General features: G+C 42.4%; 1 protein-coding gene across 1 annotated transcript in view; it reads left to right on the plus strand.

Annotated features, from left to right (window-relative positions):
• Positions 1 to 24,362, plus strand: part of TRIM44 (tripartite motif containing 44) — a 166,474-nt gene that overhangs the window by 64,910 nt on the left and 77,202 nt on the right. The window contains exon 4 of the mRNA XM_036764090.1: positions 12,584 to 12,603. Within this exon, the coding sequence (XP_036619985.1) occupies positions 12,584 to 12,603 (20 nt within the window). The remainder of the gene's footprint in view (positions 1 to 12,583; positions 12,604 to 24,362) is intronic.

The raw sequence follows: 24,362 nt of genomic DNA on the forward strand, positions 1-24,362 counted from the left end.
GTCCCTCCCTAACATTAGCAGTCCATTTAGGGTCTCCCCACTGCTTGTTAACCCATTTTGAATTGCTCTTAGCCAGGGAGGGCTGAGAAAGGCCTCAGGAGCCTGCTATGCATAAAATAAGCTATTAGGAACTATAAGTGGCGTTCAGCTGGCAAAAACCGCCACAATAAACTGTTACCATCTAATGGTCTCCTGTTCCAGCCAATCTGGTAACTCATTGGTCAGAGCAAATTTCATCCGAGTCTCATGTACTCAATGGAGAAATTCAACAAAGACTCCAAAATGGGCTGATTAATTCCATTCTTCCAGGGAATCATCTTCCTTATTTTCCAATAGCATGATATAGGATTTTAAAAAATATTGCCAGCATTGTGAATCCCACTAAAAGGGTGTGTGTGTGTGTGTAACCTGTAAGTGTATGTGTGTGCATGCATATGCATATAAGTAATGCATGTGTATGTATGTGTGTATGTGTGTGAATGTGTGTATGTATATGTGTGAATGTATATATGTAAGTATGTGTATGTGTAAGTATGTTGGTGTGTGTGTGTGTGTGTTTATTCTCCTTCCTACTCTCCCTTTAGAGAGGCATTGTGGAAATAACGGATAAAGAACCTACCTGGTTTTGAGTCCTGCCTTTGACACTTTCGGCTGATCCCAGGGAAGTCTTTTACCATCTCCATAGACTGAGCAATCCCCCACGACTCTAAATGGCAGAGAAGGTGCTTTATGCCCTATGCTACCTAGTGATGGTTGCCTAGTAAAGGGACTGGATCTGTGATTTCAATTGTTTAAGGAATGAACAGGTGAAGAAATTCTACCAACACAGGTCAACACTTTCTCCGCAACTTATAATCATAGAGAGTCCTCTAGGGACCCAAGAGGTTTAAGTGACTTAGCACAGTTCTTGGCACATGGTAAAGGGCTTGATAATTACTTCCTCCATTCTTCCTTTCCTTCTCAGGGACTCAGAGTCAGTATGTGTCAGAGGTGGGGCTTGAACCTAGGGTTTCCTGGCTTCAAGCCAGTTCTCTCTCCACTATGGCACCCTGCCTCTCCCACACTCACATACACATGGCATGGATAGATGGATGGATGGAAGGGTGGATAGGTGGATGGATGGATGGATGGATGGACAGACAGATGGACAGACGGATGGATAGACAGATGGATGTGTAGACAGACAGATAGATGATGGATAGACAGATGGGTGGACAGACAGATAGATAAATAGATAGGTAGATAGATAGATGAACAGAGAGATAGATAAAAGGAAAATTCTTTGTTTGGGCTTTTGCCCCAATTAAGGAGACAAAACCAAGGACAATGAGAATTAAAAGAGTATATTAAAAGTATGTCAAGGTAGCAACACGTTAATGGTCCAATCAGTGGGGATCAACAATGGCTCTAAGACAGAGCCAGGTTTTATTGATAACTGTCACAATGAGACGAAGACCATTCAGATAGGTTCATGTCAATGAAAGGGGAGAGCCACTGTCTCACAGTTCCTCCGCATAGTAGCAAGTGTGTGACAATTTCCTGATACAAAAAGGTAAGGGAATGACTTTCTACATGATGAGTATCAGATAATAAAAAGCTACAGACTGGGTCACTCCTCCCCCCAACACTGACTGATAAGTAGGTTTGAGAATAATGGGTTATTGAGTCAGCCTAACTTTCAATAATAAATAGAAATTAATATAGATATAGATATTTTGAAATATATATATATATACATACATAAAAATATAAATATATTCCCCCCCCTTTGATAAATCTAGGTACTTGTCCTAAAGAGACTTTTAATTCTAGAAGATTATGCTAAATTCTCTTCTAAAACAGTGCAATGGTTTAAAGAAAGTAGCAGGCTTCAGGGAGGAGGGCTACTTCATTTATTTCTATAAACAGGAGAACTTTATAAATAGTTATTTCTCCATGGGGCAAGGGAAAGTGTGGGAGTTCCAAAACTGGGGGAGGCCTTATCCCATCCTTGGAGCATTTACTGTGGTCAGTCTCAGATGTCATGATTTAGGAAAGACATTATTAATAAGCCGGAGAGAGTCCGAAAGGGGTGGCCTCTGATGGAGGATTTTTAGTTCATATGAAGTGCTGCGAAACAACTCAGAATGTTTAATCTGAAAGAGAGAAAGTGTGTGTGTGTGTGTGTGTGTGTGTGTGTGTGTGTGTGTGTGTGTGATGTCACCAACTCTTCCTCCTCATCCTTCTGGAGTGATGGAGAGCCACAGGGCCTTGCCATCTGCCCAGCTGCTGCCCTCTAAGCTTTACCATCTGCCCTGAATTCTCCTGGTACAGCCATGTGACATACTTACAAGACCAGAGGGCCTCTGGGTCTTGTCTGCTCTGAAGCTGATACATCCTTAGGACAAGTGGGCAATGGTCTTGCAGTTCAGTTTGTTTATACGAGTTGTGTCCTGTAGTTAGAATGTGAGCTTCTTGAGAGCAGGGACTATCTAGAATTTTTCTGACACGTGGTAAACACATTTCCCATTCATTTGTTTATTTAATCATTCATTTGTTCATTCATTCATTCATGGAAAATCATCATTAATCCCTTTCTCCTGTGGCCTCCTCACCCTCTGCCTATGTGGCCCCCTCTTCCCATTGGTTATTTCCTCCCAGAACCCCCATTTTGAGGAAGGGGGCTTGGAATCAGGAAGACCTTAGTTCAAATTCATCCTCAGACACTTACTAGCCATGTGACCCTGGACAAATCACTTAACTTCTTTCTGCCTTGATTTCCTCAACTGCAAAACAGGGGTGACAATAATAATAGCCCCTATCAGGACAAACATCTTTCCCTCCTCTCCTTCTGACTCTCCATACTATGGGTACGTTCTCCTCTCCCCCCATGGGTTATCTTCCCCAACTAGAATAGAAACCCCTTGAGGGCAGGGCCTCTCTCTCTTTTTTTGCTTGTATTTGTATTCCCAGAGTTTAGCATAGTGCCTGGCATGGTAAGCCTTAACACAGGCTTCTTGACTTGAGTCAAAGAGGGATTAGCCTTGTTTTGCTTGGCCTGACACAACAGAAGGCGGGGAGGGGCAGTGGGACTTAGTCTGGATGGTAAGAACAGCTTCCTAATATTAAGGGTACAACTGTGGGGATAGGCCTACCCTGGAGGAATGAAGTCAAGGGCTTGAGTTCATCAGTCAGTCAGTAAGCATTTATTAAGCACCTACTTCTTGCCAAGCATTGTGCTTGAGATTCAGAGACAGTCCATCCCCTCAAAAGACTCACAGTCTAATGGGGAAACAACATACATATAACTATTTGTATATACCAACTTATATATTTTACATTATATAAGTATAATATATTTTATATTACATAAGTATAATATAATACAATTATCTTTTATTTATTTTATTTATATTATATTATGTAAGTATACTATAATAGATTTTGTTGGAGGAAGGATTGGGAAAGGTGGTTGGTGATAGAAGGAATTGTCATTCAAGTGCAGGTTGGACTCATCGATGTCTGTTTGCATCTTAACTCCATTGCTAAAGGTCCCTGATCTCTCCTGGATGGAGAGCCCTTGGTCTGGTTCCTCCCGAGGTTTTCAGGGCCCTGGGTATTTTCAAAGGGATGTTTTGTACTTTGTTATGAAGGTGCTTGGGAAGTATTTTAGCCTCCATGCCACAGAGCTCGTAAAGAGAGGGGGCGTTTTCATCTTGATTGGCTCAGTGAGAAAGCAACACCAAGCTGAGGTTAGGCTAAGTAGCAAGCTATTTCTACAAGGCTGTTAATTGGCCTCATCTTTCGTCTACATGGCTGGTGTGGGACTTCTTGAAGGAAGCAGCCAGGCTATTTGTAGCTTATTAAGCTGTTCCGGTCACACCTGTCAGATTCCTGTGTCTGACAAAGGCAGGTCTGTGTGTGTGTGTGTGTGTGTGTGTGTGTGTGTGTGTGTGTGAGAGAGAGAGAGAGAGAGACAGAGAGAGAGAGCGTGCAAGAGAGAGAGCAATATCATCCCTCGGTGATCCAGAGTACAGAGAATCATTCAGGAATCAATGACATTCAAGGATATGACTAAGGAAATTTAAAAGGAAGAAAGGAGACAGACTTCACTCAAGGGAACTTGTTTTGATATATGATGCTGGTAGGGGCATGCTGGAAAATGTTTAACAACCAGCTTTCAAAAACAAACAATATACCTGCAACAAACTTTATTGTGCATTTGATTTTTATTTTATTTTTCTTCATTACATGTAAGCAAATATTTTAAGACTCGTTTTTAAAAATTTTGAGTTTTAAAGTCTCTCCCTCTTTTCCCATCCTCCTGTACCTTAAGAAGGCAAACAATTTCATATAGATTATACATGTGCAGTTATGTAAAACATTTCCATATTAGCCACCCACAACTCACTTTTAAGTTTAATCTGTATTATTAATATTTTTTTCGGTCTAGACAATCAATAAAAATAAATAAATCAGGCTCTGATTTGTAGCATTTTGCCAATTTCCAAGTTGAAATTATTCACACTGAAAATTTAAAAACTGGCTTGAGCCAGATCCAGCTCCAGCCCACCACTGGATACTAGAAAACTTGAGGGGCTTTGTCTCCTTTGGGCTCCCAGTTCCTGAATTGAAGACTGTCTGCCTCTTGTAGAAAGGAGAAGCACCATGAATTCTAGAGAGAATAATAGTAACAGGTTTGTGGAGAACTTTACATAGTATTATCTCTCTTTGTCCTCATCACAACCCTGTAAGGTGGGTGCTAGTATTTATCTCCATTTTACAGATGAGGAAACCGAGGAGACTTGCCCAAGTCACACAGTGTCTGAATCGGAATTTGAATTCAGGTCTTTCTTGATTCCAAGCCCAGTACACCTTCCCGTGCCATCCCAGAGGCTTCTTGTTTGGGCCTTGCAACAACACTGAGAGAAAAATATCATAAGTATCATTATCCCCATTTGGCTGGTGGGAAGATTGAGCCTCAGAGGATTGATGTGATGTACGCATGTCATACACTGAGTTAGTTTCAGAGGCAGGATTCTAACCCAGACCCCTCCAGACTCCAAATCCGGTGCTCCTCTCATTATACCTTGCTGCCTTTCCTAGACCTCAGTTTTCTCATCTGCAAAATGTAGGATTGGCTTTGTTGTTGTTTAGTTGTGGCCTCATCGGGGTTTTTCTTAGCAAAGGATACTGGAGTGGTTTGTCATTTCCTTCTCCAGTTCATTTTACAGGTGAGGAAACTGAGTCAAACAGAGTTAAGTGACTTGCCCAGGGTCACACAGCTAGGCAGTGTCTGAGGCTGGATTTGAACTCAGGTTGATGAGTCTTCTGATGCCAGGCCCAGCTCTCTATGCACTCTGGTGCCACCTAGCCGCCCAGGATTTGCCTAGATCTGTAATATGCCTTCTAGCTAAAAATTTCTGTGAAAGCTGGAGGTCAGGAATGTTGGAGAGTCATCCTCTCTAAATCCCACTTTGATCAGGTCAGTCCAGCTCAGAATAAATAAGTGAGGGAATAAAGGAATGAATGAAAAAGCATTTATTAAGTGCTTACTACATTCCAAGTACCATACTAAGCTCTCAAGATAAATTTAGAAAAAAGTAAAAAAGTGTACATTCTCAAGGATACTCTCTAATTGAGCGAGGGCTGCTTAGTGGCGCCACAGTGCGCAGAGTCCTGGGTCTGGAGTCGGGGAAACTCATCTTTGTGAGTTTGAATCTACCTTCAGATACTTACTAGCTATGTGACCCTGGGCACATCACTCAACCCCGTTAGCCTCAGTTTCCTCATAGGTAAAATGAGCTGGAGAAGGAAATGGCAAACCTTTCCAGTATCTTTGCCAAGAAAATCCCCAATGGAGTCATGAAGAGTCAGGCATGACTGAAAACGACTGAACAACAATAAATATAAAAAGAAAGTTTCATTGTAGGGTGTATTAAAATGACCCGAAGTCCTAAGGATGAGGCAGCAGGGCAGACAGCAAGACCCAGGGATCTTTCGTCTACTTCAGGAGGTCAGATGGTAGTGCCAAGGGTCATCAGGGCACATAGGCAGGGCAGAAACCTTCAGTGGCTCACTATGGCCTGCCATATCTCAGGACCTACCTAATTTGACGGTGCCATCCCTAAACAAATAGCTTCCCTAGTGTTCCCCAACCCACGCTTTGTGCTGCCAACGAGCTGGTCTTCTCTCAATGCCCAGTAACATATGTGATCACCCATTATCATCCCCCCATCAGTGAAGGTGGTGCAGTATTGTAGAGAGATCACTAGCATTGAATCTGAATCTTGCTTCTATCAAGCTGTGTGCCCACAGGGAAGTTCATTCAGGTAGGCAGATTCGAGCCAGATTATGGAAGCCTGTGACTGGCAGGATCGAGTTAGGCTTAAACTTTATTATGGGAATGTTTTTCAGGAGGTCGGTGGGGATGACTTGATCATACCAAATTTGAAAGCCAGTCTGGTTGGCGGTAGAGAGTGCAGATGGTAGAGAGCATAGACAAAGCTGCTCTAAGTGTTTAGACGAGATGTTCAAAAGGAAGTAAGAAACAGGACTGGAATTTGGGCCAGAGGTTGGAAATGCAGATATAGATTTGAGTGTCATCTACGTAGGAGTGATAATTGAAACCATGGGAGTGCATGAGATCACCAGAGGAGAAAGAAAAGGGCCTGGGTTAGAAACCAAGGTAGGGGATATTATAGCCACTGAATAAATGGTAGTCGTCTAATTTAGCAACTGAGTTAATGACCACTTTTAGTTTTTGGTTGATACCCCTTATTTCATGAGTATAAGGAACTCCCAGTGAGGAAACTCCCTCTATCAATGCAGATCTGCTCCTTCTCTGCTACTTCGCATCTTGGAGAATTGACACTGCAAAGTTAAGTGACTTGATAACGGCCACACAGCCAGGATGTGCTGGAGACAGAATTTCCTGATTCTGAAACCAATTTTCTATCCATTTTTTCATTCTTCCACGTATTGCTCAGTGTAGCTCTCCATGTGCAGCCCTCCATGTTTGCCAGGATGGTGGTGGTCCTAGAAAGTGTGGTCGCACTTAGATGTCCATAGACCCTACGGCTTTTGGGTTTCTGTCATCTGTCATTTTCTCTCCTGTGCCCTGGTGTAGGAGACTCTCTGTCTCTTTTGATGGCTGGTCATTCTCCTCCTGTCCCTTAAATATAGGCTATTGGAATAAGGTGTGGGTTTTTCTGATCTCCCTTCTTTTTTTTCTCTTTGTGCCTTCTCCCCTGGTGAAGGAAGGCTTAGAACTTTATATAAGGGGCGTTCCAGGTGACCTAATTCAACTCTTGAGTCTTACAAATGAGGAAACCGAAGCCCAGAGAGGAACAGTAACTTGCTTAAAAATGACCCCAGAAGGAGTTTTAACAAACAAACAACAGAAACACATGGAAGTCATGTAAACCTTTGTGCCCCCTCCCTGACCCTTTCTGTAGAAGTCATAATTGATAAATCCCCAAGGAAATGGAAAAGTCTGTCTGTAAAGAGTACATGTCCTGGTCTAAACAGAGAAACTTCTATAAAGTATCAGCTATTCTCCACAGTCACTGTATGTTTAAACAACTCAGATGATTGAAAACTTGGGTTGGGTTTTAATGACATCATCCATAGTCATGGAGTTTGTAGGTGATGTAATGACCTCTTGCTCAATTAGTTTCCCATAAGACATTCCCATTAAAATGCGAAGGAAGCTTCTAAGGAATCGATGAACCCACAGTCAAACACCTGCTATATGCTGAGAGGCAATGGAGTGTAGTGGATAGGGTATTTGACTTGGAATCAGGAAGACCCGAGTCTCAAGTCTCAATCTGGTACACCTGGCTATTTATTGGACATGGGGCAGATCGGTGATCTGAACCAGTTGCATCAAACTCAAATACCAAAAGGGCCACCAAGCCATACATAAGGATCCCTGTGGGTCACATGTTGATTTAGAAGCCCACAAATTAACATTTTATATGTTCTATTGTATTTTTTGTTTATTTTGTTCCGAATTACAGTTTAATCTGGTCCTGGCTGCACTCAGGCCAATTATCACATTGGATTCTCCTGGGCCTCCAAAGTGATTACACAAGTTTCCCCAAGCCAATGTTGCAGGCCAATGTGTGGCCACTGGGCAGTGTGTTTTCTCTGGAAGACTCTCTAAGACTCCTAAGCTGTGGAGAAGGTGCCAACCTGCATTAATAAAAAGCATTTCTGTATCTGAGAGTTCCCTATACCAGAGAAGTCACAGGTGCAGTCCCTATTCCTACCAGGTTTGGAACTTTGTTTTAGGAATACACAAACAAAAGTGAAACCCTCCCTGCCCTCAGGGGGCTTATATATTGCTGCCTCCAGCTCCCTACTTTCTGTCTTGTAAGAGCTTGGTCAATTCTGTCTTTCTCCCCCTTTGGAGATTATCAGTCTCTTGAGATTGTCCCTGGTAACTACCTTCCTAGTGGCCTCTTTCTACTCCAATTTCCAGCTTGCCAACTATTTATAGTGCTAACCAGAAGAGTTTGGAAGTTGTTTGTTTTCTGAGTGAGCTGTTCTTTTGGTCTTAGACCTGAATGCGGCTAGGAAAAAGCACAGCCTTTGTTTTTCTGTCCTTAGTGAACCACCCACATTCAGGGGTGGGGGGTGGGGGGGTGAGGGGAAACATGCTGTCTTCAGACCCGCTCATCTTGTGTAGCCCAGATGGAGGAAATGAAGGACGCTTTGTCACCCACCCAAGCGGATGGGTGAGCTCCTCCAGGGGAAGACTGGAGAGCTAGATGAAAAATCTCTCTCAGGAAAGGATCCCAAGGGGGAAGCTCATGTAATCACTTTGGAGCCCCAGGAGAATCCAATGTGATAATTGGAAGTACTGAGAGTGGACTGCTGGAAGAAATAATAACCGCAGTTTGGGAGGGATTTTTTTAAGTGATAGAGAAAGAGAAAGGCCAATATTTTATAGAAATGTTTCAGAGTTGCAAAGGACTAGAGGTTATCTAGTTCATATTATCCCTGAAAGAGCATTCCTTATTTTTGTTTATGTTTTAAAAGCTTAACTTTTTCCAATTAGCAAAAGTCTATATTCTCTTTTTTCCATCTTCTTCCCCCACCTAGCATTGAAAAAGAAAAAAGTAAATTCTTGTAACAAATATGCAGAGTCAAGCAAAGCAAATTCCCATATTGGCCATGTCCAAAAAATACATCTCATTCTGTACCCTGAGTACATCACCTCACTCTCAGGAGTTGGGACCTCCTGAGCAACCGGTCTAAAATAAATCTGACAAGAAGGCACCAGTCTTGGCTCAAAAACATTCGGTAGAGAAGACCTATGAGTAGTTCACTTTGGGACAGGGTTCTAATTGTTAGGAAAGCTGAAGTCAGCCTCTGGGCAGCTAGTATCCAGTGCCCCTCTTTTCATCCTCTAGGGTCTGATCTCCCTGAAGATAACCGAAGACAACTGTCATGCCCCCACTAAGTCTTGCCTTCCCTCTCTTCCCTTCCTTTCCCTTTTCTTCCCTTCCTTTCCCTTTCGCTCCCATCCCTTTCCTTGTTTTGCCTTCCCCTTCCCTTTCCCTTTCCTCCCCTTCCTTCCTTTCCCTTTTCCCTTTCTCTTTCCCTTCCTTTCCCTTTCCTTCTCTCCCCTTCCTCTCCTTTCCCTTTTCCTTCTCTTCCATTCTGTTCCCTTCCCTTCCTGCCCCTTCCTTTCATTGCCTGATCTCCATTTTTCTCGGCACCCTGGACACGTTCCACATTGTTAACATTCTTCTTCAAATATGGCACCTGGGGACTGAGCCCAATACTCCAGATGTGACATGATTAGAGCAGAGAATTTTACAGAAGCACGAAGTGTCAGGAGTTGGAAGGAGTCTCAAGAAGCCATCTAGTCTGACTCATATAACATCTCTAATAATGAAGAGTCATCTGCCCATCACATGAAAACCTCTTCCAGGAAGATGCTTCCTTATTGATCCTGCCAGATTATGGTGAATTTATCGCCTCCCTCACACTGAACACTATGTCTCTCTTAAACAAGGGGCATAGTGGATAGAATGCTACAATTGGAGTATCCGTGACTCTGGACAAATCACTTACACCTCCTTCATCTGTAAAATGGGGCTGACATGGGCAGTACCTACTGGGGACTGCTAGGGGGTGCAGTGGATAGAGAGTTAGGTGTGGATTCAGTGAGACCTGAGTTCAAATGTAGCCTCAGACACTTATTGGCTGTGTGACCCTGGGAAAGTCATTAAAAGTCTGTTTGCCTCCATTTCCTGAATGGTCAAGTGGGGGCTAATAGTAGCACCTACCTCCCGGGGTTGTAATAAGTATCAAATGAGATCATCTTTATAAAGTGCTTAGCAGAATATCTGGTATATACAAGGCACTGAATAAATGCTAACCACTATTACAGGGCCTTTGAGACACTCAAATAGGAGAATGAATGTCAAGTGCTTTGTACACTTTCAAGCACTGTACAAATGTCAGTTATCATTTTAATGAATGCAGGCCAAGATAATGTTAGCATTTACAGAGTAGCATCCCTAGCTCTTGCTTGGGCCTCTCCCAAACATGGATTATATTTTAACTTATAGTTGTTTCTGCAAATGCCTTCTCTCCCAGATCAAAGACAGTGTTTGACTTCATCTTTGTACCCCTAGTGCCTACCATATTCTTTGTATACAGTAGGTACTTAATCTTCTTTTAACTGAAATGAATTTTTAAAATTGTTTTCTCTTCTGATAGAATCTTAGATCAATGAGAGCAAGGATAATGTTTGATTTCATCTTTGTATCCCTAGCATTCTACATTCTTTGTATGCATTAGGCGCTTAATATTTTTTAACCAAAATGAATTTTTTAAATTGTTTTTTCTTCTGATAGAATATAAGCTCTTAGATCAATGAGACCAAGGATAATGTTTGATTTCATCTTTGTATCCCTAATGCATTCTACATTCTTTGTATAGAGTAGGCACTTAATCTTTTTTTTTTAACTGAATTGCATTTTAAAAATTGGGATTTTTTTTTCCTCCCGGTAGAATATTAGCTCTTTAAGGGTATACTTCTTCAATCTTCGTTTTAATCCTCAGAACCTAACGCAGTGTCTGGGACATAGTAAATGCTTACTGGTTGAATTGACTGGATTGGCTTGAACTGAATTGAATTCTGATTTTGGAATAAAGAAATGCTAGTGCTAAAAGGGCACTTCGCAATCACCTAATCCTGCTACCCTTACTCTACAATCAAGGAGCATGGAGGGAGGTGGTACAATGGACAGAGCCCTGGCTTGAAGTTAAGGAGACCTGAGTTCAGACATTTACTAGCGGTGACCCTGGGCAAGCTGCTGAACCTCAGTTTCTCCATCTGCAAAATGCGGATGACAATAATAGCACCTGCCTCCCAGGGTTGTTGTGGTGAGGATGAGATGAGAAAATACTTATAAAACACTTGGCAAACCCTAAAGTGCCATGCGCATTTTATCTGTTGCTACTGTTATTATTTGCTCATCCCTAAAATGAGAGGGGTTGGACTCCAGCTCTAAGTGTCTGATTCTGCCCCTCATGATGTCATTGGTCCTCTTGGAGAACAAAGGACAAGCAACAGCAATGTTGGATCCTAGGACTTGTTCCGTGTCACCCAAAGCTTCACTTGGGTTAGAGCCCAGTTTGCTTGATGCCCCGTTCCAATGCTTATGTTTATGCTTTGAGAGCTGACATGTTGGAGTTTGGGGAGAAAATGCTAGACAGGGAAGGAGAACAGCTGGCCACTCTTGGAGTCGGTCAACTACTAAATTCTACCAGCTGCCAAAAGGATAAGGCAAGGACTGGCATTTAGTGCCATCTCCTCCCTGTCTCTCTGCTGGGTCTGGCTATTTGGTCACAGTCAACAAGCATTGATTAGGTGCCTACTATGTGCCAGGCACTGTGCTAAGTGATGGGAATACAAAGAAAGGCAAAAGACACCTCCAGCTCTCAAGGAGCGCCCAGTCTAATGAATGACACAACATGCAAACATCTATGAACAAACAAGATGCATCCGGGATAAATTGGAAATAATCAACAGAGGGAAGACACGAGCATTAAGGGGGATGAGGAAAGGCTTCCTGTAGAAAGAGGGATTTGAGTTGGGACTTGAGGGAAGCCCAGAGGCAGAGATGAGGAGGGAGAGCATTCCATGCATGGGGGATGGCCAGGAAAGTGCCTGGAGTCAGGAGATGGAGTTTCTCACTCAGGGAACAGCCAGGAGGCCAATGTCACTAGATGGAAGAGTAAATTGGGGATGGATTGGCTGTTTATGGAGTAAGATGACTGGAAACATGGGAGGGTGCCAGGCTGTGAAGGGAAAGTTGTCTTCTTGTTGTGGCCTAATTAGCTCTTCCCTCTGCCCTCTGAACACTACAGCGGATATCTTTGATACATTAAGCGTCTTCTCATTCTCTTACATTAAGGAAAGCCCATAGCACAGTGCCTGGTACATAGTAAGTGCTTAATAAATGTTGATTGAATGATAGTGGGGAGGGGGGATGCAATAGAGGGAGAGAAGAATAAAACAGGAATATGTCTCCTGCTGCAATCCTGACCCTGGTGGTGTTTCTTTCTGTTTCTCTTTCAGATCAGAGATGAAGAATTCAGGTAAGAATATATATATATATTTTTCTTTTTATCATCTCTTCCTTCTGGAGAGCTGAGGTGCAGTGACATCTGAGGCCTCTTAATGCCCCATGAAATGTGGACAACCTAAAAAAGGCACAGAAATGGAATCACCAACCTAAGCCCTGGGCTTTAAAAATCTTATTTCCTAAGAATTCATCTCCCTTCCCACTCACATCGGTCCACTCCTGATGCCCTTCAAGTAAAGACAGATTTAAAAGCAGGCAAAGAGGGTAACTTGGTTTTATTTTTCTGCACATTGTCTGTGCCTTGTGAAGTATGGCAGACACCAAATTTAAATTATAATTAACTTATCTGATGGCCTGAACGGAATTAATCTCTGCATTGTTATATCAAGTATGGGAGTAGATTGTTTCTCTAATGAGCTGCTGAGCCTATATTCTTTATTTTGGACCCGAAACATGTTTGAGTCTGACTCATTACAGCTATGAAATAATGTGTTGAGTAAGTATAAAAAAGGACATTTGTTCAGGGGAGAAGATGCTTACCTGAGCTTGGGTCCAGACTTTGCGGGGCTGGATTAAAAAGTAGGCACTTAATTGGTGGGAAGCAATATGTCATACTGGGAAGAATGTTTACCTGCTCCTGTATCTTGGCATTGTGGGGCTGGGCTAAAAGGGGGGCAGTTAGTGCTTCAGGTGGCATCATGGTGCAGGGCATAGAGCACTGGGTTTGACATCAGGAGATCTGGGTTCAGTATATTCCTTATGTGACTTTGAGCAAATCACTTAATGTCTATGGGTTTTGGCCTCCTCTACCAAATGAGGAATTTAGATAAAATGACTTGCAAAGCCCCTTCTGTCACTAGATCTTACTGTTTCAGCTTTGCAGACACTGGGGCCTCTACTTTCCTTATGACTCATTTGACTTAAGGTCAGGGAGTAAATGGAGGACCTGAGACATTACAGCAGTTGTGTTAACAAAACAAAGGGTGCTTGTTTGAGCCAAATGCAATGTGCTCTCCGGGTAGCCCCAGCCAGCTCCAAGGCTCATAAACTGCTAGAGCTGGAAGGGACCATCTTTCTTCAAGCATTCAAAGACTAAAATAGTCATAGGATTGTAGAAGGAGCTCTTAACTTGGGGTCTGGGAACCTATTTTTTAATTTAAACTATTCTAATAACTATTTCAACATAATTGGTTTCCTTTGCAATCCTAATTATTTGATTCATTTAAAAACATTATTTTTAAGAAGGGATGCAAAACCTCATCAGACTGCCAAAGGGGTCCATGATAAAAAAAGAAAGCAATAAAACAAAAAACCAAACAGATTAAGAACCCCAGCTCTAGAGGATCTTTGAGACCAAGAGAAGGGAAAGCATTTGCTCATGGTTAATGGCAAAGCCTGAAGCTGAAGGAGATGAGGATGTAAAAATAATAGCATAGTCAAGTATCTTTGAATAGCTTTCAAATCCCTTTGAACATCACATTTTAACCTCACAAGCCTGTGAGGTAGGCAGGACATCACATTTCAGGAGAGTCATCACAAGCTGGTAAACATCCAGGAGAGGAAATCAGGATAGTGAAGGGCCTTTCTAGTCCATGTCTTATGAGGAGTAGTTGAAAAGCTGTTAGATGTTTAGCCTGAAGAAGAGAAGTCTTGGGTTCAATTCCTGACTGTGATGCTTACTACACATATGACCTTGGGTAAGTTACTCCCCCACCCTCTCTGGGCCTCAGTTTACCTATCTGTAAAATGAAGGGGTTGGCTTGGTCTAGATGGCCTCTAAGGATCCTTCCTGCCCTAGATCTATGATCCTGGGATTCTTCCTTCTATCCATCCCCTCATCTTTGATCTGACAATCTATATGAGATTCTATCCTCACAGTCTCCACCTCTCTTCTAAGAGGGAGGAAGCATATTTCCTTATCTCTTCTCTAGGACCTTCAATGGTTTTTCCATTAATAAGAATTCAGCTTCCTTCTTGTAATCTGTTCCTTTACATTGTTGGGGTCATTATGTATGCTGTTCTCTTGGTTCTGCTTTGGACAATCTTCATCAGTTTCTACAAATCTTCTTCCCCTTGTTATTTCTTACTGCTAGATAATATGCCATTAAATTGACTTGCCATATTTTTGACCAGTCCCTAAACATTGGATACCCTCTTTTGGTTCCAGTTTTTCAGTACCACAAAGAATGCTGCCTCAATTTTTGGGGGGGCAGGGAGAAGAGGGGATATGTATTGAATTATTTTTCTGTCTTTGAGCTCCTTGGGAATATATGTTCCAGCAAAAGAGATCATAGGGTCAAAGGGTATGAACAATTTAGTCCCTGGTCTTTCATCATTCCAAAATTAACATTCAGAATGGTTGGACTAAATCACCAGAAACATCATATATTCGAGTGCCTGTCTTCCTCAGCCCCTCTGACATGGACTCTTCCCATGTTCTACAATCTTCGCCTATTTTCAAGATCTGAGATAAAACCTCAGAATTGTTTTCATTTGTCCTTTTCATACTATTAGTGATTTGGAACATGTTTTCAAGAGGTTTTTTTTAGTTTGAAATTATTTTATTCATATTCTTTGACTGTTTATCATCTCTTGTGAAGATGGCTCTTGGGGTTGTACATTTGTGTCCATTCCCTAAATATTTTGGATCTCAGATGTTTATTGGTGATATTTGATGTAAATATTTTCCCCAATTTAACGTTTTCTTTTGATTTTTGTCTTTATTTTATTTAATACAAAATCATATATACATATGCATATGTATATGTATGTGTAGATAGATAGATAGATAGATAGATAGATAGACAGACAGATAGATAGGTAGGTAGACATTCTTCTATCCCTTGCTTGGTTAAAAATTTTCTCCCTAGTTATAGTTGTAAAAGGAAACTGACCATTTTTTCATATATTTTTCCCTCAATGGTGTGACCTTGAATTCAGTCACATAGGCATTCTGAGTTCATATTGCATTGTATTGTATTGTATTGTATTGTATTGTATTGTATTGTATTGTATTGTATTGCCTTGTATTGCTTTGTATTGCCTTGTATTGCCTTGTATTGTATTGTATTCATGTTGTATTGGGGTAAGATGGCGGTCTTTTCAGTTTTCCCAATCATTCTCATTATTCTCTTATTCTCTGATTTATCAAACCCTAGAACCCTGTTTTGGATTGCTTATGTTTTTTGCCTTCCAGCATAGGCACATAGTGGGCACTCATCATTTTTATTGATTGGCTGATCGATCGCTAATCTCCTGATAGAGATATCTGCTGATATCTGCTGATCTATGTTTCTTTTCTTTTTTTTTAGTTAGTCTCAATTAGGTTTGATGACTGCTACTGTATAATACAGTCTGAGCTCCCCTAAGAGTGCTGTCCCTCCCCTAAACTTTTTATTTTGCAGATGAGAAAACTAAAATCCAGAGAATTTAAGAGAATGTATCTTAAGTTGGGATTCAAAAACCAATTACATGAATATAAAATGGCAGAGAAAGTAGGCACAAAGTCTGAGACTAGGGAGGCAATTGTCACTCAGTCGTTTTTCAGTCATGTCTGATTCTTTAGGGCCCCATTTGAGGTTTTCTTGACAAAGATAATGGAGTGGTTTGCCATTTCTTTCTCAGCTCATTTTATAGTTGAGGAAACTGAGGCCAGCAGGGCTAAGTGACTTGCCCAGGTTCACACAGCTAGTCAAGTGTCTGAGGCCAGATTCGAACTTGGGTCTTCCTAACTCCAGGCCCAGATCTCTATGCACTATGGTGCCATCTAGCTGCCAGGAAGGTGATAGTCCATTCTGTTCTGCTCTAGAGCACTTCATGCAATTCTGTACAGCATATTTCAGAGAAGACATTGATAAGGTAGAGGTTGTCCAAGATGGTAGAAGACCTTGGGTTCTTACCCCAGGAGGATCAGTGGATATATAGCCCGGGGAGGAGAAGAGTTAGGAGGGACTTGATGATTCTCATCTGGCACTTGGGTGGTTTTCCTGTAGATGAATGATTAGAGCCATTCTATTTGTCTCCGTGGTTAAAAAAAAAAGAAAACCTAAAGTGATAAGTAGAAATTACATAGAGTAATTCTAGCATAATGTTAGCAAAGATGCCCTAGCAATCAGAAAAGGGTAGGGACAAGACTTGCAATAAATATAGTCCCAGGAAGGACTCTCCTTCTACCAATGCAGGCCAGTAACTCCTCTGCATCTTACAGGCTTAAGACTCTGACAGGATAAGTAATTTTCCCAGGGTCACATAGCCAGTATGTGTCAGGGGTAGGACTTGAACCCAGGTCATTCTGGCTCCAGAACCAACTCTCTACCCTCTACAATTAAAGCTGTCCAAAACCAGGGTGGGTTGTCTTGGAAGTCTTAGAATTATAGACATAGAGCTTAAAGGGCCCTTAGAGGTCACCTAGTCTAAGCCCCTACACCACCCCATTATTTCACAAAATAAGTAAACTGAGGCCACAAAGGAGAAGTGATTTACTCAAAGTTGTACAAGGTAGTAAATGAAAGGGCCTAAGTGTTTATGTGAACACTATGATGATTTGATATATACATGATATGGAGATTTGATATATATGGTATCATACATGGTGGTCTGATATATATATATATAATACATATGATGTGGTGATTTTATAAATATATATATATATATGATGTGCTGATTTGATATATATGATGTGGTGATATATCATATATGGTGTTTTGATATATATATACACATATACATATATAGATAGATAGATAGATAGATAGATAGATAGATAGATAGATAATATCATATATGGATGACTTCTGGTCGGAGATATTGTGGAGGGTATCCTTTTTTTCCAGGTGTGGGTTGGACTGGCTATCCACTGAGGTCCCTTCTAATTGAGATTCTCTGATTCTGTAACTTTCCTGTCTACTGGAACATGACTGCATGTTATTTGGACACACACACATTTGACAGGTGACCAAGATGCCAAGCTGTCACCTTGGAACAAACCATCCATGATGGTTGGCAGGGCTTGTGTTGGGTCAGAATGGAGGCTGTAGTATGAGTGCCTGAGGAGGATGCTCCTGCTGAGAATATAGGAAAAGTCATCAGGTTTTCTTCTCAACCTCTAAATTTCTATGTGTTGAATTGAATGGGCCAGTGTTGAACCATCATTTGGCTCAGTCTCTCCTAATGAACACTTCAGGCAGACTGTCATCATTCCCTCATTGTTTGCCATCCCAACAAGCCAACAGGAGTCTCATTCCAAAGTCTTTTGCGTGGCTGGCAATCCTGGATTGGGGTTTGTGGTGGGAAGGAGCCAGAGAGGATGAATAGGTCTTTCTTCACGAGGGAGAGGTTGGAAATGGAATTGTTCTCCCTTTCTAATTCTGCTTGGGTAATTAATACCAGCCCAACTCATATCCATTCTGTTCTGGCCAGGCAATATGGGAGCAGCCCCATGAACAGAAAAAAGCAAGGGCTGGGAGTTAGACAGCCCTGAAAATAGCAGAGACACAGAAAAATTCCTCTTGAGTCTAAGCCATCTGGCCAATAATCCACCATTTTTCCTCCCACACTCCTGCTTCATAGATAACACTGCCTAACAGCTGCAGTCTCCTTACTGAATCCTGGGCTATGTGAGTCGTTTGAACCCAGGTGCCCAGACATTGTCTCCTTTATTCCAGGATCTTAAGATCACAGCTTTAGAGATGGAAGTGACCTTCAAGGTCGTTGAGGCCAACCTCTTCGTTTTACAGATGAGACATGAAGACCAGGGCTGGTAAATGATTTGGCTGAGGTTACATGGATAGGATTGTAGATTGTGGATCTTGCTGTAGGAGAGCTGTAACTAGGGTAGGACAATCAGGGAGTGCTGATGGGGCTTCCCATTCTTGAGTGGGGTGGAAAGAACAGAACTTAGTAGCTGGTTAGTGGAAATAATTAGTGAACGCATGAAGCTGCCTGGTATTGGGCTGAAATAGGCTTTCTTCCCTGACATGTTTCCCCCTTCCTCCCTATGACAGCCTCACTCCCCTGTCTCAGGGTCTGTGTCTCCTTAGCATGGGACAACATTGAGAACTCACTTTTCACCCCTCGTCCAAAGTGAAATCTCTAGCATTAGCCTCTGGCGCAAAACTTCTTCCTTATGGCTCTGTTACATTATAGATATTTTAAGCAAGGTCATCTGCAGTCCTTGAATGGAAACTCTGGCCCAATTCCTCTACCCTCGAGTCAGGAGAGCTGGATTTTCCTCCCTGCATGATGAAATTCCCTTAGGCAAGTCACTTCTTCCCCTCGTCTGTCATCAAAACAGGGATATTTCTCCCATCTGCTTGCCTCACTGGAGTGCCCCAGAGGATAAGCCCCGGTGATACATGTAAAGCCCCAGTTGTGCAAAGGCATCACAATGAGACTCCCAGGCAATGATCAAGACTAACTCTGCCCCAGGAAAAGAGCTGTCTATTGTCTGCCCATCTCACTGCCTCCTCTCCCCCACCCCCTTGCCACACACTGAAAGGACTCTCGGAGGGAAGGCATGGCAGCCCAAATGGCCAGAGGATGGCTGTTACCCAGCGCTTAGTCATCTTTTTCAGGGGGTGGGGGATGGGTATTTTTAAAGCACACGGTGATTTTTTTATCTCTTAAGAACATTAAAAGAGGGGAGAAAAGCAATTTGCACTTTGGGGAACAATTTTCTGTCTTCATTCTTCTATTATGGGAGATCCAGTGTACACTCTCTGGGAGATCTGCATCCTCCTTCTTCCTGCTGAAGCCTGCTGAGAAGTAATATAAATTGGAGTGGGGGGGGGGTGGCAGCTTTGATGTACATCAGCTGCTTCAAAAAGTCCTGTGAAGTGGGAGGGGGCACCGTGGAAGGGACAGACCCTCCTAAAAACTCCTTTGCTTCAAGAAGCCAGAGCAGTTTTAGAGTCAGGTTTGGGGGGGGGGGGGCAGTATGCATATTCATGTGCATTGGGTATGGGGTTTTTCCCCCACTTTGTTGCAAATGCACAGGGTGGTTTTGAAAATCACCCTCTGCATTTTTAAAATAGTAACAGCCATACATCGAGCTTCTGTAGCATTTTTGTCTTCTTCAAAGCTCTCTCTTATTCAAAAAAAGAAAACACCTCTGCCATCAGTGTGAGTCTGACCCATGCTGATTCCATGATCAAAAAGGAAGCTTGTTGTAAAGGTGAAGAAGCTTCAAGGGAGTTAGGAAACTTCGATTCTGTTATGGACAGTCATTGACCTGTTCTGTGACCTTGAGCAAATCATTTGACTTTTTCAACTTCTGTGACAAAATGTGCCATTTACCTGTCTTATAGGAATACAGTTATCAAGCAATGAATCAACAGGCATTTATTAAAACTCTGTGCCAGATAAAGAAAAAAAAGAAAGAAAAAGGAAGAGCAAGAGAGAGAGGGAGGGAGGGAGGGAGCAAGGAAGGAAAGAAGGAAGGAAGGAGGGAAAGAAGAAAGGAAGGAAGGAGAGAGGGAAAGAGGGAAGGAGGGAGAAAGGGATGGAGGGAAGATGAAAAGAGAGGGAGAGGGAGAAAGAATGAAAGAAAGAAAGAGAAAGAGGGAGGGAAGGAAGGAAGAGGAGAAGGGAAGGAAGGAAAGAAGAAGAAAAGGATGAAGGAAGGAGAGAAAGAGGGAGGGGAAGAAAGAAAGAAGGAAGGAAAGAAGGAAAGAGGGAGGGAAGGAAGAAAGAGGGAGGGAGGGAAGGAAGTAAGAGGAAGAAGGAGGAGAGGAGAAGCAAGGAAAGAGGAAGCAAGAGGAGGAAGGAAGAAAGGAAGGAAGAAGACAGAGGGAAGAGGAAGAAAGAAAGAAAGAAAGAAAGAAAGAAAGAAAGAAAGAAAGAAAGAAAGAAAGAAAGAAAGAAAGAAAGAAAAAAGAAAGAAAGAAAGAAGGAAGGAAGGAGGGAAGGAAGGAGGGAAGGAAGGAAGGAAAAAGGGAGGGAGGGAAGGAAAGAAAAAGAGGGAGGGAGGGAAGGAAGAAAGGGGAGGAAGGAAGAAAGGAAGCAAAGAAGAAGAGAGAAGGAAGAGGAAAAAAGAAAGAAAGAGAAATAGGGAGGGAGGGAAGGGAGGAAAACTCCTTACTTCCTTTATAACCTTGGGCACTAACTTCTCTTCACCTCAGTTTCCCCATATGTATAATGGGAGATGGATTAGATCAGAGGTCTCAAGTCTGCAGTGGGTGACATTGAGCTCCCAGCTCTCTCCAGTGTGGCTAGAACCAGATTAAAATGTAACTAGGAAATATTTAACAAAATAAACAAAAATATAAAACACAGATAACATTTTAAACCTGAGCCATTATGTGGCCCTTGCAGATCCTTCTGTGCAGCTTCCCGGCCTCCATTTCTAGTTGGGTTTCACCCTGCTGATATAGATTATCTAAAACCTAGAGCAAGTCACTTCATTTCTCCAAGCCACCATTTTCTCATCTACAGAATGAGGGGTTTAGACTCCACAGCCTCTGAGGTCACTCCCAGATGGAAATCCCATAATCTTATGATCCTTCATTGGACAGATGGGGAAATTCTTTGAATATTTTAAACAAAACAGCAAGCAGAGAAGAGGATGGGCTTCAGCAAGATGGGGCTGCCCATGAGTATAATTTCTGTGAACCTTAGCTTTTTTTTCACCTTGTACCTTATAATTCATTTAAAAACAATTTGGGACCATATGCCATGACCTGTTTGTTTTCTCTCGAACCATAAAAAATGTATGCTTAGTTTTGAATTTGTCTTCTTTTTGTGTCAGTGCCTTAGATTACCAGGACTGGGGATGACTGAGTCAGCAGGATGGCTGGGCTTCCTTTGTCTTTCAGTGATTGCAGATTCATTGTTCAGTTGTTGGATTATCCCCGTTTCACTGGGCTTAGCTGGAAGCCATGCCCAAATGGCTCGATGGGATGCTGCGAAACGGGCAGGATGAGATCAGGGCTGTTTGTCATTCTCTCTCCAAGATCGTCATTGGCCTCTTGCATAAAGAGACCCTCAAGTGCCCCATCTTCCACATACCGAGCATGGGCTATATTTGGTTTTTACTGGCTGTTGAGGTTTTACCCCCCATCCTCCTCTGGGCCAGATGAAAAGTAGAGGCAGATGGCGCTTCCTCCTCGATGCCTGTCTGCAACAATACCTAGCCGCCTTCCTGGTATAATTGATTTTCGGTTATTTGCTGTGCATCAGTCACAACTTAATTGTGTTCCATGAGCTTGTTTGTGCATCTGAAAGAACCCATTCGAAGCTGGAGAATTCAGGCACGGACTCTCCAGCTTCCTGCATCTTCCTACTGCTGTAAACATAGGTTAGACGTAGTTTGTATTCAAACACATCTGCCTGTGTGTTCTTGGTTGTTAATCCCAGGTGAGAGCCCCGACGTTGTCTATTTTGGGGCATAAGTAATGATTGTTTTTTTTTTAAATTGTTTGACATATTTTGTTTTTATGCAACAAATAGCCCCCCCTACAAAATACAATCCCCATCTTCTCCAACAGTTTGTCCACAGTGAATGAAAGGAGAGCTGGGGAAGCCATTCTGGATTGAAATAGAGGGTTCAGATCTCAGCTCCGATGCCCACTTGTGTGAGTCTGGGCAATTTGCCCCCTCCCTGACTCACCAGTGAGGGAGAATGAGATAAAAGTGAGCTATCACATTACTTAATCTCTCTAGGCCTCAGTGTCCCTATCTGTAAAAATGGGGGTGTTAGATTTGATGACCTGTGAGACCCCTTCCATCCCTAAATTTGTGATCTTATGATTCTGTGAACAGAAAGGAAGGTTGTGTCCACCTGTGTAAGATCAGGCGAGCCACTGGACCTCTCTAGGGCCTCAGTCACCCCATCTGTAAAAATCATATCTCCAAAAACTGACCTCAGTAATCTCTTCAGTGCCTTCTAGTTAAATCTATGGTCACACAATCTTTAGTATGATTCTGATATTGTTCATTATATTGGATAGTTTTGTTTCCTCTCCCTGATGACTTAACTTACGTCATAATCATTAGGTCTGTCGTTCTCTTGGTTCTGCTCTCCAGCTCTGAATCACTTAACAGAAGCCCTCGTCATGTTTCTCTGAACTTTTTATACTCATCATTCCTTAAGGCATAACAATAGGAGATCCCATCACTTGCAGCCTCCATTGGGAAGGCACATAGTTTGTCTTTCAGTCTTTCTATTCCGGTCATCACTAGCCTAATTGAGATACAGCCCTTTAATATCAATTAAGTTGGGATTTTGTTTTTACTGTTTTAAAATGATAAATTAATTAAATGTCTTTGATTGAGCCTTACTAGGTGCAAAGCCCCAGGCCCAAACCCTTATGTACTAGGTGCTAAACATGTGGCCGAGAAGCCCTCGGGGTCCTAAGGGGAGTTGCTAAGACCAGAGCCAATAGTAGGAGCCTAAGTTCTGGTCGCTCAGATGACATTTGTTGATGGCTAAAGAGTGTATACAAAGAGAGAACAGAGCTATTTGTGAGAGGCTCTCACTCCTGGAGGAGTGTTGGCGTGGGGCTCTGGACACCTGTTCTAAGAGCCTCCTGGCTCATCCAGATGTTGATGGTTTCTTGGTAACTATGAATTGTATTTGGTCTGTTTATAATGTATGTTTGTAATTTGTTTGTATTTGCTCTGAAGTTCAGGGTGCTGGCTTTTTCCCCTGAACGAAGTGAATGATATATGTATATGTTGGATTAAAGTAAGATTGTTAACCCCTTAATGCTTCTTTCCTTAGTAAAGCAGATCAAAAGAACCTATGCTGGCAGCATTCTTATTGTTGGGCTTGTGTTGGTCTTTCACCCCCACAGCAGCTGCTAGCAAAATTGTTGCAAACAAACCCCCAGAACAAAATCTCCAAGTCAAAGGATGTAAGCATTTTAGTAACTTTCCTGGCATGATTCCAAATTGTTTTCCTGAATGGATGAACCAATTCACAGCACCACCAGTGGTCAATCTGGGTGCTTCCAATTTAAGTGGCTTCAACAAGTCAACTACAGCATTGAGGACGTCTTGTCTGGAAGGTCAAAGATGGTGATCTGTCTCGCAGCCAGTCCAGCCCTCTGGGGCCATCCATCTTTGCTAATTGGTAGATGGTCCAAGGGGTATGGTCTGGTTGCTAAAGGTCAGCTAAAAACAGAAGAATCACAAATTATTCCTTGGCACCCTCCCAACCTTCTCCAAAGCCATAAGGTTTCTAGGAAGAGAAGCCTGGACATTGTTTCTCATCTAGGATCAAGCAACAAGCATTGTTATGAGAAGCAGGGCATCTTGGTGGATAGAATGTTGGATTTGGAGTAAAGATCTAAGTTCAAATGTCCCCTCAGACATTTTGCTAGCTTTGTAACCCAGGGCAAGTCTTGGTAGCTTTCTGACTCTCAGTTTCGTCATCTATAAATTGGTGTGGGTGGACTGAAGGACTGAATAACCTCTGAAGTTTTTGCCAGCTCTAATTTTGGAATTGTAAAACCCTGTAGAACCTAGATAAAGCATTTGTCAAGGCATTGTGCTAAGCACTGCGGATAAGACAGCCCCTTCTCGCCCTCAAGAAGCCTACATTCTTACAGGTGATGACAAGGTATAAAAGGAGGAAAGTCTCAGTAAAGACTCTAAGGACCATGGCATGCATGCTTCATTCCATGTCTTGCTGCTCTGGGTATCGGTTTTTCCACACTCCCATCCAAGCAGGGCTTTGTTCCTTGAGGTCCCATGGCCTGTGAGAACAAATGGGTGAGGGTAGTGGTCCTTTTTGACTTCAGAGATAATCCAAATTGTCACTGATAGATGGAA

This window comes from Trichosurus vulpecula, chromosome 6 (genome assembly GCF_011100635.1).
Source record: "Trichosurus vulpecula isolate mTriVul1 chromosome 6, mTriVul1.pri, whole genome shotgun sequence".
NCBI lineage: Eukaryota > Metazoa > Chordata > Mammalia > Diprotodontia > Phalangeridae > Trichosurus > Trichosurus vulpecula.